This window comes from Uloborus diversus, chromosome 2 (assembly GCF_026930045.1).
Source record: "Uloborus diversus isolate 005 chromosome 2, Udiv.v.3.1, whole genome shotgun sequence".
Classification (NCBI taxonomy): Eukaryota; Metazoa; Arthropoda; class Arachnida; order Araneae; family Uloboridae; genus Uloborus; species Uloborus diversus.
Window position 1 is genome coordinate 183434152 of NC_072732.1, and position 12063 is coordinate 183446214.

General features: G+C 35.0%; 2 protein-coding genes across 3 annotated transcripts in view; both read left to right on the forward strand.

Annotated features, from left to right (window-relative positions):
• The first annotated feature begins 84 nt into the window (after nt 1-84).
• The window catches only part of LOC129217544 (glutamyl-tRNA(Gln) amidotransferase subunit A, mitochondrial-like), a 43109-nt gene continuing 31130 nt past the window's right edge, over nt 85-12063 (forward strand). The window contains exons 1-3 of one of the 2 annotated variants that reach the window (XM_054851866.1): nt 85-161; nt 6180-6434; nt 9841-10000. In XM_054851866.1, coding sequence (XP_054707841.1) covers nt 6399-6434; nt 9841-10000 — 196 coding nt within the window. In that variant the 5' untranslated portion in view covers nt 85-161; nt 6180-6398. Of the gene's footprint in view, nt 162-513; nt 615-6179; nt 6435-9840; nt 10001-12063 lie in introns of those variants that run through there. The other variant, XM_054851865.1, reaches the window with a different exon arrangement.
• LOC129217546 (MICOS complex subunit MIC19-like) lies at nt 518-1316 on the forward strand. Its single transcript, XM_054851867.1, has one exon. It carries the CDS (start codon nt 725-727, stop codon nt 1226-1228), a length of 504 nt encoding a protein of 167 aa, XP_054707842.1. The 5' UTR covers nt 518-724; the 3' UTR covers nt 1229-1316.

Here is a 12063-nt window from a genome sequence, read left to right on the forward strand (position 1 = left end):
ACGCAACGGCAGCCGTCAGTGTAGGAATAATTCTGTGTGCATGGTTTCCATATTGGCATTTTTATCACAGATTTTTTCGCTACAACTCCTCATTTCTGAACCCCAAGATTTTACAGCCGGAGAATATGCTTTGTTGACTTCGCATTATTATACACCATAAGGTAAAAAAAAACTCCATCTTATAAATTCAAACACCCGAATGTATAAATTAAAACTTGATGAATAATTTTCGAGGATTTGCTATTGGTAATTTTTTACCAAGGTGTAGGGTTGTCATTTAGTTTTTGCCAAGGATTGTTTCTGCAACGACCGTATTAATGGGTTTTCCGTACCGGTGTAAAATGCTTTTCCTTTTGATGCTCTAATTAAATGAAAAACTTCGAAATAAGAATTCTCTGTTCGGAAATGATCGAAGTTTGAGAAAAATAAGTAACTAAATAAAAGTTTAAGATTCGAAGGTGAAGTCGTCCCATCGTAAAACCTTGGAAATGAGAATTTATCTAAATTGTATGGCAACAATAAATATCAGAGATTTTTAGTGCTGTTTTTTTTCTCCTGTCGAAAAAAATTGTTGGTTATTTTCGAAAAGATTTTTTATAACAATTAAAAAAAGGGTATGTTGGTTCATCTTAGTGCCTTTTCTGCCTAAGAATTTTGTTTTTAACCATTTTTGTTTCCTCTGAAGCTAGTGGGTGCAATATTATTGACCTTACTTAACCTAAACATGGGAAATACTTCGAGCAATCGCCGAGTGACTGTTGTAAATGATGATGTTGTCGGAGTAGTGCAAGTGTCCGAAAATGTGGTTCGGAGGTTAAGGGGTGAACCTGAAAAACCTCCATCTCAAAAGTTTCCAGAGCCGGCAAAAGAATCTTCTGTGCCTCGAACCTTCACGCCTATCGAACCTTATTCCTCTACGTTAGAACAGCGACAAAAGTATCACCACGAGTTCAAGAAAGCTGAGATGTCGTGGCAGAATCGCATCAACGAATTAGAATCCCAAAATCGTTTGCTGTTCGAAACTGCTAAAGATAAATTTGCAGTTCTACTTGATGAAATTGAGGAAAAGCACATGCAAAACTCCTATGCCCCGGTATGCCCCGACAAGCACCAAAAAGTGCTGCAGTGCTACAAAGAAAATGCTAAACTGCCTCTTAATTGTTCCCGAGAAGTAAATGAATTTTTTGACTGTGTCGAGAAAGTTAGAATGACTGCTTTAACTAAATAACTCTAGGTGCCCCGTTTGTCATTTTCAATAGAATATATAAATTTCTTGTTACAAATTTTGCTTTTAGAATAAATAAGTTAGATATCAAGTGTGTCTCTCTTATTCTTTTTTCCATTTATACCTTTTTAATTTTCAATAAAATGATCTGGTTAATATTGTACTATGAAGATTAACCCATGCCCATGAATTTCACTTAATGTCAAAATCCTTAGTTGGGCTAACCATAAAAATAAGATGGTAACTTGATCAAAGTCTTTAGAAAGAGTTTTTTTCTCATCATATTCTTTGAGAGCTTGAATAGGCTGCAAAGTCGAAAAAGAAAATTCAGACTTGTTTTCCTGGACATTCCAGTTTCCCCTCTGAACTGACATCACTTTGAGACCCATTGGCTCCTGTTGGCATTTTCAGTCAACGTGACTCTTGAAGCATGCTCAGAATTTTAACTATTGCACCTTTTTTACGTGGGCAATTGTTTTCTGTATTAGATTATTGGGCAGAATATTTGACACAACTACAGGAAAAACACAAGGTTGGGAGACAGTTTAATTATATGCCGGAGTTCTATGCTCTTTGATGAATGTATTAGCAATAATGATGAACCTTTTTTTTCCTCTTAAAACTTATTTGAAAACTTTAAAGGAGTGTATTGTTATTGCCATCGGCGTATCCAGCTCAACATGGAAGGGAAAGAGTCCTCCCATTTTTCTTATTTAACAAAAGTTGAAGTTCTATTCAGCGAAATTATCATAATTTTGCGACAATTTGGAGTTCCATTTGGCAAATCCCCTGCATTGTTTTTCTGAATACATCCACCCCCTTTGATCTCTGGCCCTAAGTAATGGGCCACAGATCAACCAAGTCTTTGCTTTTGAACATACAGTATGGGACTGTAACCTTTTTTGGATTTTGGATCTGACTCAAGAAATAGTGAAAACTCTCCTTATGGTATTTGCACATTTTTCGTGGTTTCGCTAATGTTCGTGCTAAATTTATTTTATTTTTCGATCAATGTGAATGAAAGTACTTCATTATGCTAAAACAAAAGTCTTGAGATAGTTTGCAACAGCGTGTAATCTGCGAATGTTGCTTTTTATAGTACATTGTGCCAATTGATTCAGTAAATAAACCATATTTTTGCAAAAATAATGTTATACTTTTGCTCAAAAGGCTTTGTATTGCATACTTAAGGAAAGAAAAATTAAGAATTATTTTGAAACCTAAAAAATGGATGTTAGAAGATTGTTGCACAATTATAGTAAAATGCTTGTGCATAACACATGGCATCTAAAATTTCTTTGAAAAAAGCTGATCAGAAAGTTCTGTGAATGCAGCAAGAAATTGTCGAAAGTGAGCAATTTTAAACTAAAACCTTGTTTTTTTTTTTGAGCAATCACGATTGCTTATTGCTTTCATTTCACCGTCCTTGGCGTTGTGGTTCCTTTTTCAGCTTGGACCAGGGACACCAGCACCACCGGCCACTGCAGGCGCGGCTCCGAGCACTGCCTCCTGGAATCCGTTTCTCCGGGTCGGGGGCGTCCATGTCCTACACAAATGCACGCTCATACACACACGCCTACGTGCATACACACACGCGCCTACACACTACTATACACACGTAACCGCCCAGGAAGAAGAGCAGGCTTTGGGGACAGGAGCCGTTTCTAGAAACAATAGCCCCCAATGAGCAGGGTCCTGTCGCAAATCGTTATTGCGAAAAACATAACTTAAATTCAAATTTGCAGAATTCAAGTTAATTTATAGTTTTTTTTTAAAGGAAAAGAAGTTCTTGGTTCCTGGTCTTCCACATTTTGGGATACCAGAATTGGGGTCTCGTACAGTATCTCATGGGGATTAACCTTAATCCAATTTTTGCTTTCATGGTTCGTGTTGCAACATTGCCGAGTTCAGTAATGAGCAAAGAAAATTAATTTCATTTATATTGTAGCATGATATTTAAACTTTTTTTCTCTTTTTAGTTCCAAGCAAAGTAGCATAGTGATGGTACAGCATGTCTTTACTAAGACTCACACTTGTGTCCATGGCTGAAAATTGAAGATTTGAGCTGACCAAAAGATGTTGGTCAAAAGCTCTTGCATTTTTACAACCAATAAACATGGGCTCCAGTTGTATTATTACCCTATAATTAACCTCATATTTAGTATTCTAAAAGTTGATTCAAGCAAGCCCTGAACTTGTGTGAAGAGTATCATTAGATTGTTTCTAAACATTTCAGCCCGTATTAATCACAGCAGTTGCAGGTCTGGACTCATTGTTTGTATAACTGGCCTTTTCAAATATTCCTTCCTAAAATGTGGTTCCCAAATATTGAAGAGGAATGTGTGTTATTTAAATAAAGACTTATGAAAAAAAGAAGCAAATCTAGTTATGCAGATACAACTTAACTTACACGTTAAAATAAATAGTTTTTCATAGTGAGGTACAATGAAATGAACCATAATATTGTTAAAAATACTGTGCCTTTGAATATGACTACAAACACAAAACAGATTTTTTACATCAGTAACTGTTATAAGTGCTTAATTTAAGTTGAATCTATTAAAAAACCATCAAGGGTGCCCATATAGGGGGGGGGGGGGTTCAAGTCCCCCCCTTTGCGATGAGAACTTCCTTGCTTTTAGTGCCTTTTTCTTTGAAAAAATATAAAAAAAATTCCTTTTCTATCCCTCAATGAATAAGTTATTAAAAATGTCAAATTTTACAATCTCTAATTTGTGCTGAAATCGGTTTCCATGGGTAAAATGTTCTGCTAAACCATTCGGAAAATTTTTGAGCCCCCCCCCCCCTTAGAATTTTGCATATGGGCGCCCATGAAAACTATGACAGTTGAAACTAAAAGTGAAGCAATATCCTCTAGAAAGAATGAAATGACAGAAAAAATTAATAAGTAGCTAAATATAGCAAGCAGTCCCTTTAACTATTAGGAATCAAGGGCGCCCATATGCAAAATTTTAAGGGGGGGGGGGCTCAGATATTTTCCCCTTGATTTAACAGGATATTTTCCCCATAGAAACAGATTTCAGTACAGATTAGGGTTATTAAAATTTGACGTTTTAAATAACTTGTTCATTAATTGCTGGAGAAGAAATGTTTTTACATTTTTGCAAAGAAAAAAGTACTAAAAGCAAAAAAGTTCTAATTTCAAAGAGGGGGGGGGGCTGGAGCCCCCGCTTGCCCCCCTATATGGGCGCCCTTGTTAGGAACTTATGCTAAAATTGTGTGAACATAAGGACCTCCACATTGCCTTTCCCTTCTCTCTACATTCCCTTTTGTCTAGACATAAGCAGACTCTTGAGGGGTTTTTTTTTGCACTTTTACCTATGATGAAGATGTAATAAAGGTTTGCATTTTTGTCATCTATTGTATGTTATCTTTATTATACAAGCTCGCTTATTTGGTTTAAAAAAAAGGGGTGAAAAACCGTCTCATTCCAACATTTTCCTATTGTTAGTATTGAAACCACCACACATTTCTTCAAATATCTCGAAAACTCATTTCTGCAGATACTGCCGTTCACCTGGACACGTCAGTATAATGTAGTTGACTACAATATTAAAGGATAGCAGCTACATACTAGCTCATTGAAAGGAGGCAAGGGCGTCCATATGCAAAATTATAAAGGGGGGGGGGCTCAGATATTTTCCTCATGGAAACTGATTTCAGTTCAGATTAATTATTAAAATTTGACATTTTTAATAACTTTTTCATTAACGGCTGGAGAAGAAATGTTTTTACATTTTTGCAAAGGAAGTAGTACTAAAAGCAAGGAAGTTTTAAATTCTAAGGAAGAGGTGAGGGAGGGGGGTCTTGAGCCCCCACTTGCCCCCCATATGGGTGATCCTCATCTGAGAAATCTACAAAAATATGGCAGAGCTTTTCCATGTATTGTTGTATTTCATTTAATCTATACAAAAATTTATTTCTTCATTTTTATAAGGGGTTTCAGGTGCTAAGGTGCCAGGAGTGTTTGTGATTTGGAAATGCTGAAAATTTTGAGTTGCTGTTTCGGAAATTTTTGAACTGACAACTCATTCTGAAACTGAAAAATTATTTTAAAAAAACTTTTAAAATATGCATGTTTGAAGACGTTTTTTTAATGGGGGAGAGGGGCCGAGCTTCCTCATAGTTACAGAAATTTTCACACTGTCTTTATAAAAATTTTACTTGAGTCCACTATTACCCCTGTAAGGCAATGGTACCCACTTAGGGGGAGGGGGTCGTGGCCCAGACTATGCCATTGAAATTTTTAGGGGGGATGTTTTGAGAGGTATTTTTCTCATTGTTTTGGGAGGCTCTTGCTTTTGGAGGGGGGGGTCTCCATGATATTGAGGGGGGGTGCTCTTGCCCTTAGGGTGGGTGAGCATCCCTGTGTAAGGTACACAGATGGAAGACCTGCCTCTGCCCAAATGTAATGTAGCTTGCATGGATGTCCATATGCTAAATTTTAAGGGGGCTCAGATATTTTCTCCATGGAAACCGAACCGATTTCAGTGCAGATTAGAATTAGTAAAGCTTGACGTGTTCAATAACTTTTTTATTTATGGCTGGAAAAGAAAAGTTTTTACATTCTTGCAAAGAAAAAAGTACTTAGAAAGAGGAAGTTCTAATTTCTAGAGGGTTGGGGGCCTGAGCCCTCACTTGCCCCCTAAATGGGTGCCCATGGTAGCTTGCCTGTTTACCATCTATATTACAGAGTATTATTATCTGTGCTAGCACAGACATATTGTGAACATAGCAATTGTCAAACCATCAATTTACGTTACATTTCTTGGCTATATTGCGAATAGATAAAAAATAATAATAAATTAAAAATGCAAAAATCTTTTTTAATTACAAAACTGTAATTTTAAATTATTTTCATTAGTTGTATCATCTTTGAACTCGATACTTTTCAGTATTTTTTTGCATTCTAAAGTACAAACTTCTTGTGCAGGCCGTTTTGAAATGTGACCAAGACATCCAATCAGCCAGTGCAGGACTATTAGGAGACGTCTTCAGTACTATTGGCTGCTAAGTTGAATTTCTGAGGAATTCATCCAGGATTTCATGACTCATCTCTTACATACAAAGAAATCGTCTGTGCTAATGGTGAATATTAGTTGAAAGAGTATTTGACTCCACACGGAAAAGTAAAATCAAGGAAAAATGAGCTATGAATGCTTCAATTTTATGCTCATCAATCAGGAAGGTAAAGACAAGGTTATTTCTCCTTGTATTATGATTATATGATTTTTTGTGCTAAATATGCTGTTAAATTATAAGAAATTTTACCCTAGTGCAAGTTAATGATGAAATTGCTGATGTTCCGACTTTTTCTAGTATGTTCTTTGAAAAAAATCTCAACAATGAATAAGGTGCATGATCCAGGAGGGGGGGGGGGAATCATGATCCCCTTAAGAGACCTAATGTAGCCTAAAGTTTCATTTTGAAAGATTCGCTCCTGAACCCATATTTAAGTTTGACAATTGCATTTTGACCCCCCCCCTTTACCGATAATGACCACCTTCAAAACCAGAGGCTGGATGCAACTTTGTCCATGGGACAGACAACTGTATCATTTCATCTGCTGACAGAAATTTTTGCCTTTGACATAGCTGCCATCTAAATCACTTTTCAGGTAAAGCTGAAAATTAGCGGTCGCCACTCGTCACTTGGCGATTAAAAAGTGTCATCGATCGCTATCCACGGTCGCCACTCTTGCTCAGTCACTCTACTTGCATTCCCAATCGAACCACATTTCCCTCCCCTGTTCGGAGCTACCCTGATGTATTTCTTTTCCCCATCGCTGGAGGGAGAAATTCAGCTGCAGCAGTGTACCGTCATTTGCACTTTGAACCCTGGACGTGCCACCTGCCTTGCGATGGCTGCTCTCAATGATCACATGGTGGAAAGCATAAATAATTAAAACTTATCACCCTGTGTTAATATTGTATATGATGTGTTAAAAATAAACAATTTAACTCTGGTTTCCTGTTTTTAACATTATTTGTTACTCTTCTATTTTTAAATGTTTCTGTTTGTTAACTAAAACTTATCAGTACAAAATATGTTTTTTAGTCAAAAAATCAGCAAAAATAGAGAGAGAGATAGATATGCTTTTTTGCTCCATATAAAATAAAATATTATGAATAGAGTATGAAACTGGTTAATTACTTTTGATTTAATTTTATTTATGACTGAGTAAAATGGGTTATTTTATTTTGGTTTTAGTGGAATAATTACTTAGTAATATTTTTTTGTTTCATATTATAACCTCATCATTGAACTCATAGCTGTACTTCTTCTAATCTGTTCTGTAAGCCTATGTTTAATTATTGATATTATCAATATTTTAACTTTATTGTTATTTGAATTGCTCTAATAATTTTGCGCAAATGGGTGGGGGGGGGGGGGGGGGAAAGAGAATGAGATGATGAAAATTTTGAATCATAAATCTTATTCAACAAATACCAGTTAATGATACTCTAGTGGCCCAGTGCGATGCTACAAGTATGATCAATTTAATTTTATATATTTTATTCTCAATATCATAGATATACATTGTAATCAAGTTTATGAAGGTTGAATGTTTAACATAAATTCATTTTTATTAAGATTTGAAATAAACATGTGGTGCAAGATTTTCAATGTCTTTTACCAGTCATATTTAAAAACTAAAAGCATTTTGCATACATCTTCTAGGACATGCTTATGAATAGTTGGCAGGTTACAGAAACAATGTTTAATATATCGCTCATGCACAAAAAAAGTAACACAACTCAAAACACATATTTTACGGTTCATTTAAAAATATATAACAGTTTGAGATGTTGCGTATAACAAGAAAAATATCATAAAGGTCCCTATTATTTGCAAAATGATTTACTAATGCTCTAAAACCGAACTTTTTCCTCGTTTTGCACTGTACTCAAAGGTTTATTTATTTATTTATTTATTTTTGTCTCTTTTGTAAAATTTTATACTTTTTGGTTGTGTCACCTTTCTTGCGTGTGAGCGATATTCTGATGATATTGTTTTTCATTATTAATAAAATTTGAAATGTAGTTGCAGTTTTTAAAAGTGACTACTAACTTTAAAAAGTGGCCACTAATAAAACTGAGTCTACCCGTTACTGGCTACTAACCAAATTTCCTGATTTTCAGCTTTATTTTTAGGATGTAATTCGACTTCGTAAGTTTACTTGCATCCCTTCAACAAAAGCTGACTCAACTAGTGCCCGTAACCCTATTAAAGCAGTAATTTTTACTAATTTTTAGGTTAGCCTGAGATTTGAGTAGATCTAATCAACGACCCCCTTGTTCTGCTTTTCATGCAAAAATTTAACCCATTAACATCTATAATTTTCATAAATTTAAACTACTGAATCATGCCCCCTCTATCTCTCCTTTGCTCCAAGCTATGCGCAGGGACCGACTATAAGTTTTTGAAAGCACAAACTGTATTCGGTGCCCCGCTTATACAATACAATGAAGCAATAAAATATTTTGGATTTTTAATTTGTGAATGAAATTTTTTTTTTCAGTTCCTGTTCAGGCTCAAGTTTAAAAATCCTCAAAATCTTATGTTGCTGAATTTGTTTGTGCTAAGTTCCTGGAATTTCACTCATAAGTCTCCCTGATTTTCACCTTTCAATGCTGGCAGCTATGCCTTGAGAAAGTGACAGAAATGTGTGTGAAAATGTTTGATGCTCGCAATACCAAAAGATCTTGATTCAAAAATGGATGTGATAAAATATCAACTCATAAGCAATATTTTTTTCACATTCTGGAAAGCTGTTCAGTTTTGGTCTCCTTTTCTTAAGAAAGATATTAATGTATTGGAAAGGGTTCAAAGGTGGGCTAATAAATGGACTTTCCCACTTAGATTATGATTCCAGGCTTAGAAGGCTAAAAATGTACAGTCTTGAGCAAAGAAGACACCGAGGGGACATGATTCAGTTGTTTAAATTTATTAAAAAGAAAGATGTCACAGGGCTGAAGTTTAGCACTGAAAACAGGACAAGGGGTCATTGTTTTAAGCTATTTAAATCTCAGGCTAACATGGATATTAGGAAAAATTATTATTTTAGCAGGGTAGTGGAACCTTGGAACAGCTTACCGGAAGAGGTGGTAATGAGCAAGGGAGTAGATAGTTTTAAGACGGCCATTGATCTTCACTGGGGACTGTAAATTGACCAGGACCAGTCTAGCTGGGCCCAGAGCCTGTTGCTGGTCATCACTTTTGCATTTGTATTAACAAAATATCACTGAGTACATGCAATATACCAGACAGCCCAGTTATCACATTCAGAGACTGCAGTTTCATTTTCATTAGAACAGAACTCATCAGTCTGGAATAGTGAATAACCAAACTGGAGGCAGATATAATCACCAAGTAGTCGGCAAGTTATGAATTTATTTCAGTTTTCATTATGCGCGAAAAGATTTGAAATTAACGTTGATTTGTCATAAAAAATGAGTAAATAGCTGTTTTGTAATTTTGTTGTAAAATGGAAATTTTGGTTGTGGTTTAAGAGGAAAATTTTTCGAGAATGCAATGCTTCTTTTACAGTGTGCTAAGCAGTCAAAAGTGATTCTTTTATTTGTTTATTTCAGGTGTCCAAGCTGCTGAGCAATCGCTCAGCTGCTGCTTCTGAAGTGTGCAAGATGTGTCTTGGCAGGATTCAGGAGACCAAAGCCTTAAATGCCTTCATCACCATTAGCACAGAGCTAGCTCGAGGGAGAGCAGCCAGAGCAGATGAGAGGATTTTGGAAGGTGAATCAAATCTTTCTCCTAACTTCACTCAAGAGATGTTTAGTTGAAAGATTTTTAGCAGGTTCTTGCATGTCAAGGTTATGAATGTCATAAATTAAGAAATTTATCATGAACATTGAATTTTATAATCAGGTCATGAGCAGTATTGTAGTGCTAATTTTTTTCTTACCAGAATAGAAGAAAAAAACGGTAAGCCATCGTTGTCGGTGTTATTTGTTCATCGATCGAGGGAGTCCTTCAGAAAAGCATTGAACCCTTTGTAATATAATTATGTAAAATCACTATAAATAAACTACTTTTAAGACAGATTGATTACATAATTTTGTACAATTGTATTTATTGGTGAAAATCATGAGATAAGCAATATTGACAAGAATTGTGCAGATTATTTATTATTTAATAATAAAAAGTAATTTAAAAGTAAAATTAATTTGAATATTAGTTACCAGAAACATAAAATATATTTTGAAACTCGGCAATATTGCTTTGCTTGTTATTATATTATGTTTGTTTACCAGTCACTCACACTTGACTTCGCTGCTAATTAATCACATAAGCAATGAGCTTCTACTGTTCTGATGGTTAACGATTACATTTAAGGCTCAATTTCCGACAAAAGAAATGTAAGAACTCTACATAGCTAGATAATGTTGATGCACAGGTGCATGCCATGCACAGATACATTTGCTGCAAATATGTACTTTGCTCAAAATTTTTAGATTAATACCGTATTACCCCGCATTATCCGGCATGCCGCAAAATTCGGGGGTCACCAAATTTTCAATAACACTTGCCTCGTCCTTTCCGTCATGCCGGAAAAATAGAGGTTAGAAAAAAAAATTAATACTATAAAAATATATGTTCAGCTTAAAAATTAATAGAAGTCTCACACATATCTTATTAGTATTAATAAACAGTTTAATTTTGTAAAAGTATTTACTTTAAAAAATATTTTTTAATAACGAATAATTTTATAAAATTACATTAAAACTAAGTAAGCAAACATTTAATCAGTCAGTTATCGCCTCTAAGCCAGTGCTGAAGAATTTACCACAGCTATTCAATAAATAAAACTTAAAACTACCTCTCTAAAAGGAACTTAAAATAATTAATTTTAAAAAAATATGAAGAAATCGCAGTAACGATGATTGCTTCTGAGTTGATTACTTTATTGGCATATAATTAAATCCATTAAATAATATATAATCGGAAAACATTATCCGATTATTTGTATGTATTTATATTAATACATATAAAAAATCGGATTTCGCCGATAGAGGGCGCTACTGTAGCTGGGGAGAGATTTTGCAGCTCCTTACATAAGTGATTTTTTACTGTAATTGTTTATTTTACTGCCTTAGTTTCAGTATTTTTATTGTATTTTATCATATAATTAAGTATTTTTGTGTTTTAAGTCTTATTTTTGATTTACTTGCTTTCTTAAAGTGTTTTTCTATTCTTTGTAGCTAAGCCTAAATTGTGCTGATTTCTTGTTGTTAAGCCTGAGTGCTCTGTTAAGTGTGTAACTTGTTTATTTTAATTTACTGCTTGTCTTATTATTTAGTAATATTTGTATCTTTTGCTTCCAATGCTTTCTAATTCTAATAATTAGCATTATTTCTTCAATTTTGTATTTTTGTATTGAATTTTAAGTGTACCTTTTGAGCTAGAATGGGAGTTATATGCATAATGAAGGAGGTTAAAAATGGTAAAAGGGACAAGTGGATTTCTTGTGACCTATGTCAGATGTTCTGCTTGTTTAAGGGAAAGGATGACTCTGAGAAGGATTTCATTTGCACTAAGTGTGTTGAACTCTCAGAAATCAGAGTTAGGATGCTTACTTTGGAGGGTGAGTTAGCATTAGGCTGTAGGCGTGTAGATGGGGTAAACACTCCAGAGGGAGAGGGGGAAGTTAGTAAAAAGAAGGTGGGCATTAGCTGTGTGTTAGATAGTGGGAATATTCCAGAGGTAAAGGGGAAAGTTATTGTTGAGGCGACTGACTGGGAAACAAAGGGTATAATTTTGGGAGATGGTGCGTGAGGTGGGAAACTCAATAGGCAGAG

Bases quoted from the DNA above. Each gene is read 5' to 3' on its own strand.
- LOC129217546 (XM_054851867.1), top strand. From the start codon at position 725: ATGGGAAATACTTCGAGCAATCGCCGAGTGACTGTTGTAAATGATGAT.